The following is a 6000-nucleotide window of genomic DNA, read 5'->3' on the forward strand; positions in this document are numbered from 1 at the left end:
GCATTTCACATGTACGCTTTTGCAGACGAAACCGTGTAAAGAATTCCAAATCGTCATATTCTTCAAAGAAATTTGGTCTCTAAACCATCGAATAGGCATTCTAGTTATGTAAAGCAAAATAACGTCAGCTTACCGACGCCTAAACATTTTCGGATTATGTCCGTTCTCAAACTCATCCCAGTCCAAGGTTGGTATATTACAGGTTGCCTCGTAACTGTTGACCAATAGCAATCGAGGCGCGAATACGTCACTGGTATCCCACGATTTAAACGAACTAATAAATGCATGCAGCCATACAGCTGGAAAATTTGATACGGTTTGATGGGTAGCTATTGTTTACAGTTCTTTCATGATGTTTGAATCTTTTAACTAGTAAAACACAAATATAAAGTTTTATATTTTAAAATTTAGTAATTATAAATCGTTATATAATACAGTCAATCTTCGTTTGATGTACCAGTGTTTACAGCTAAATCTAACAATCCATCGCGTGGTCACATTTTGCTTCCAATATGTCGTTACGTTCCATCAATAATTGTCGTTTTTGTGGCATTTTTTTTGTATTAAAAGCCGATTTTTAATAAATTTCTTCTTAGTGTTTCCCAATGTAGGCCAATTTTCTCCTTCATTTTATTAACTAAACTAATGCTCGTAGGGACTTTTTTACCGATCATGTAAATTTCACTCTTCAAGACGCCTAAATCAGAATTATCCAATGTTATTTTGTTGGAAACTCCATTTTACGGTTTCTTTGAAGGAGATTTCAATGTCCTATCCTCGGTAAGTTTGGTTTCGTTTCTACAGAATAACAATAAGTAGGTATTTATTTAAGAAGAACATCATTGAAATTAACATTACCTAATTTAGTTATGAGTTTGATTGATTTGCCGTCACAGCAGCAGCTAGCTCTGTAGCCTTTTCCAAAGGAAATGTCCACATACTGGCAGTTTTCTGTTTGTCAAAGAATTCCACGACCCTTTTAATAATACTTCTAGGTTCTGAATGCACAGGTATTACAGGAGGTTCAATATTTATAACCTTACGCGTATGTCACATCTGTCACATAAGCGGTAATGACAAGATAACGAAATTTGAGTGGCTACCAGTGACATCACTAGCAGACGACTGGATCCCAATTATTGCAGTTACGAGGCAACCTGTAATATACTAACCTTGATCCCAGTCATCTTCGGCAGAGTCGAAAATATTTATGTTTATTTATGATAAAAAAATCACAAAGAAACACGTGCTGTCAGCTTGACAAGTAGGTAAGTGACAAACGAGAACGACATACAAAGCCGCTACCAATAGAATGGGAGAATAACTTTAATGCCTGGTATATCCAAACAATTTCAAAGGGATAACTTATCCGCCATTTTATGCCTGGAATAACGCTATTCTGCAAATGTAGAACTAAATTTTCGAATGTTACTCCAAGAATAGCTTATCCGTGGTATATACTAGCATTGTAGAACCGGCCTGTCACTCTAGTGTCTACATTGATGAGCTGTCTGTAAAAGCGCAACCCACAATTTTCCAAATTAGTACGGACTCATTTATTATCCTATACTATAGGGCCATAGCTATTCGTGATGAAAATGTAAAAGCAATTGAAACAAAACTATTTAATAATGTCAGGTATTTACATTGTATTTCCAAAATATTGCACGGTGCAGATTTACCAAAGTTCGCATTTCTCGAATGGATTCATTGTAGAATTCGCAGGACAGTTAAAATCTCTTGAAAAATCTTCCATATTAGATAACGTGCCAATTACCCGATATTTATAAGGTGATGTGCCGAACGGTGCAACATCAACGTGATTGTATTGCGATTTTGAGCACCACAGTTGGGCGAAAGCTATCCAAAACATCTGGTTTTGGGTGTAATTTAATCCAGCATATTTTCGTTCTGGATTAGTTTTTTTGGTGGAAGTCATATAGGCTAAGCGAGAAATTTTTAACCCGGCGTTGTCGGCTACGTTTTCACGAAGAGTAACTTTTCCGTCAATCTGTAATATAAGTTTTAAAATGAACACAAAACACAAAATTGCATCGGACCTTGTCTAGATTTTCGTATTGTTTAATAAAACACTGTACTTTGTTTTCATATTTAAGAATCGTGCCCTCACTCCACCAATTGTTCCAATTTCCTTCTTTGTCATACTTTCTTCCTTCATTGTCAAAACCATGTATTACTTCATTTGCGATTATCATACCAGCTTTTCCATAATTCAAATACTTTGGGAAATCGATGTCGAACACCAATTTCGGAAAAGTTGTACCCATTACATCTAGATCAATAAATGTTATGCCGTGCACCCTGCAAGTCATATCTTACCCAAACTGTTGTACACCATATCATATCCGATTCGGGTGTTTGATTTATCACGCCGCCTAACCATCATAACTTTATTGGAGGGTTGATGTAATCTACCAAATTTTTGGTTTTCATTAAATATATTAAGTAATAACGTTGAATTTAAATAAGATACAGAGTCAATAACAAGCTATAACCAACCCGTTAATTCAAACTACCACTCATATAAAGTATACCTTTGAGTAATACGCTTCAAGAAAGTGATCCTCTAGTAAATCATCAGGATAACCCATAAACCAGTCAATAGCGTTAGCCTTTTCGATAGATTTGTTTCTCGAAGGTTCATCAAGCCATTCATAGGATTTTAATAGTGTTAGAAGCTCTGCACGTATGTTGGTGAGCATTTCCTTTACATCATTTTTAGTATCGTTGCTAAAGTACGTTTTTGAATACAATGAATACAATGGTAAACTCAAACTAAAACATAAACGCATTTAGTTTGTTAACGACGTAATTTTTAATAGATAAACCACCTTTTCAATTGATCTTCTATGCATAAATGAGATCGTGAAATAAGATTTTCTCCTGCCAGCTGCAGGTGTCTAATGCGTAACGCTTTGCCTGCATAACGGAACATCCATTCCAACACTTCTAAAAAGATATAATTCGCGAGTACTCTGAAGACAATTACATAATCGATTGCGGTCGACTGTTTATGGACACTTTACCTTGGTTGTGCTTTGGCTAGCAATATAAGCACCTTGCTTACTCGAGAAGGAGATAACACGATTAATTTATCATCATTGCTTAACGGATCTTCAACTAAACCTTGGAGATATTTTATCCACTCCAGTTCACGAAAATTATCTTGCAATTTCTTAATGGTCAATACGATAGGTGTCTCATTACGGACTTCTTCATTGATCTTTGTAAATTTAGTTTTAATATGCGTATTATTCAAGACCATTATCCCACGTTACTGTGACACTCATAAGCGTAATAAATTTAGGCAATGAAATGGGAAAATGGTCTCATTTTCACATTATTGACACTTGCCTTCATTATATTGTTCCGAAATGTAACAAACTGGATAAGATCTTCGGTTGATATCGCACTCAGATTTAGTACACGTAATGTTTCATTTACATACTTTTCGGCTTGTATCAAAGGTGCTGTGCAACAATCTATCTGAAAGACACAATTAATAAGTCTTTATTTTCTTACTCACAGTTAAAACATTTTTAGAGGTGTTGTAAAGGTTGGGTTGAACGTCTATCTGAATAAAGGAGTTGTAGGGAAGTCCAAGCTTCTTCGATTTAACCATCACTTCAGTCCAATGAAAATTGTTTGGGTTCCATTTAATTCCTTCCAAAATAGGCCAACTTGATAACTGGGTAATTATACTAGGGATCATTATTACGTCTTTTGCATTATTGTCAAGACAAAGATTGTACAGTTTTGTTAAAATATGATGATGTTTCGGACCAGAGAACGAAGTATTGAACAGCAGTTCGATACGAGTGTACATCGCCTCGGACACGTCTGTAAAAATATTCCTGGTCTGTTGGTGTTCTTCAAGGATTATTTCGTTTTTGTAATTGCCACACGCAAATTCATAAAAGTCGGTGCAGGGATCGACAGAGGTATCTAACTTGTGTGAGATTTGAAATGAGGTTTCTATGCAGCCTGGAGTCAAGCAAGCTTGCCTAAAAACAGAGTTTGAGGTACCAAAAGCATATTTATACCGATTAACCGATATAAGGGAAAAACTTACGGATCTTCTTTGCTCAATACGATTATTATAATTGCTTCGATAAACAGTAATATCAACAATATAATCGTCGATATGTGCAATACATTTAAACGGTCACTCGTAATTTTTCTAGATTTGGACCATAGCTCGCTCCTGTATTGTAGGGACAACAATGTAAAATTAAACTTGAACTTACACTTACACTTACATTAATTCACTAGTACTTGAATGGATTGTTGGATTAGGATCTGAATCTTGAAACGTTGTAACGCTGGTGGATGTCACAGTTTTAACTCCGTTCTTTTCCGGTATCGGTTTCTCGCACCAACCATCGTCAATTTTTCGCATGTCATTTGGGTTTGGAAACGCAAGTTGAACAAGTTCGGCGTACGTTTCATGCTATTTAATTAAAACAATAAATTTTTTCTTGCGCAAAAAATGCAGCAGAAGAGATATTGTGTACTTACTCTTGTTCTGGTAGCCAAGGGTTTCTCCATTTGTACGTTCAACCGCTAACGCTCACTGGTAAATAAATATGATGCATACGTTACGAACAGAACAAAATCCAATACGTATACGACAATCAATATAAAAGTTTATGTAAAAAAGCGTTAGTTTGTAACTCGGTCATCGATAAGTACCAGACAAGTATGTAACAGTTTTGTTTCAGTAAGATTTCCGTAAGAATCCCAAGATAAGATTGAGGGTGCGTTGAAGAATCGTGTTATAAGAAAATTGTCGTTCTCAGTTATACTTTTGATTTAGTAAATAAGAGTAAGTGATATAAAATTATGGACCAGCAAACTTAATGTACTAACTTCTAATGCAGAGTACTTACCCTTACCACAAAAATCAATGTTGGAAATTGGTATCATTATTTAATCAATTTACAGCCAAATTATCATATGAGTGCACAATAGCATCATATGTGTTAAGAACTTTAGTCATTCCAATGCAGACTGCAATAATTTCATGACGGACGAACCTAACATTTTAAAAGCAGCACATCTACAAAACAAGTTGGAAAGTACTCGATGGGCGGTTTTGTGCGACGGATCGAGGTTTTATTAGTGCTGAAATACAATCTGCATGCAAAAAATTTTGACACAAAGTGGTACACGGGATGATTCCTTCGAGAGATAAACTTAAAAAACCTTTGCAGTCGAACGCCCGAACAGTCAAAGTAAATATATAAGCGCTACTGTTTTTCAAAAATGCGCTAAAAATTACAAAGTACCACAATTTGTTAAAATAAACGCAATTGCATTTGGCTGCTAAAATGTTAATCTATGCGGGTGTGTATTTGTTCTCGCAACTTATACACCGAAACAATATGTACACTCATTGCGCGGCCAGCGCCTTATAAGACATTCGTATTTTTCCACTCCTAGATTATAGTGTATAGTATTGAATGTTTGGTAATTTTTTCAAGTCGCACGTCGCACAGAACGCAAATATGATTTTTGTGTCAATTTTCTTTAAAATTATTACGTTTATAACAGTGGCGACTCATAAGTTACTTAGCTGATGAGACTGGGGCACGGTAAAAGCGAAGGGGGGAGGGGTCTCCAGTTTAGCTGCATTTTTGAAAATTTTTTACTCCAAAAATATTAAAAAAATTATTGGTTTTCTTATATATTTTAACGGGTGTACCTATAAAGTACCTAGACATTGAAAGTAAAAGAAGTCAGCTGGGTGAGTTACTTAATTTTACAGGCCCTTAAATTTATGTGACAATTAGCGACTATTTTAGTCGCGTTACTTAAACAATAAAGGTCACGTAACCCAATCATTTTTTCATACCAAGTCTTAGTAACAGCTTTATTTGATTTCCAACAGTTGCTTAAAATCAAGAACGGGACGCTTCCACTACCACAAATTAGATGAATGTTAGTAATGTTTTCATTATATCATACATTAAATAATAA

The 6000-nt window shown here is 35.3% G+C and overlaps 1 protein-coding gene across 1 annotated transcript; it reads right to left on the reverse strand.

Annotated features, from left to right (window-relative positions):
* Window positions 1-1655: 1655 nt before the first annotated feature.
* Window positions 1656-5044, reverse strand: LOC116162403 (neprilysin-2-like). The gene is made up of 12 exons (XM_031476018.1): window positions 4917-5044; window positions 4540-4594; window positions 4281-4471; window positions 4094-4225; window positions 3548-4025; window positions 3376-3507; window positions 3048-3244; window positions 2853-2996; window positions 2556-2796; window positions 2341-2509; window positions 2061-2293; window positions 1656-2011 (listed from the first exon to the last, which is right to left on the reverse strand). The coding sequence occupies exons 2-12, from the start codon at window positions 4567-4569 to the stop codon at window positions 1679-1681; spliced, it is 2280 nt and encodes a 759-aa protein (XP_031331878.1). The 5' UTR covers window positions 4570-4594; window positions 4917-5044; the 3' UTR covers window positions 1656-1678.
* Between the last annotated feature and the right edge of the window lie 956 nt (window positions 5045-6000).

Source organism: Photinus pyralis, unplaced genomic scaffold (genome assembly GCF_008802855.1).
Source record: "Photinus pyralis isolate 1611_PpyrPB1 unplaced genomic scaffold, Ppyr1.3 Ppyr1.4_LG10, whole genome shotgun sequence".
Lineage (NCBI taxonomy): Eukaryota > Metazoa > Arthropoda > Insecta > Coleoptera > Lampyridae > Photinus > Photinus pyralis.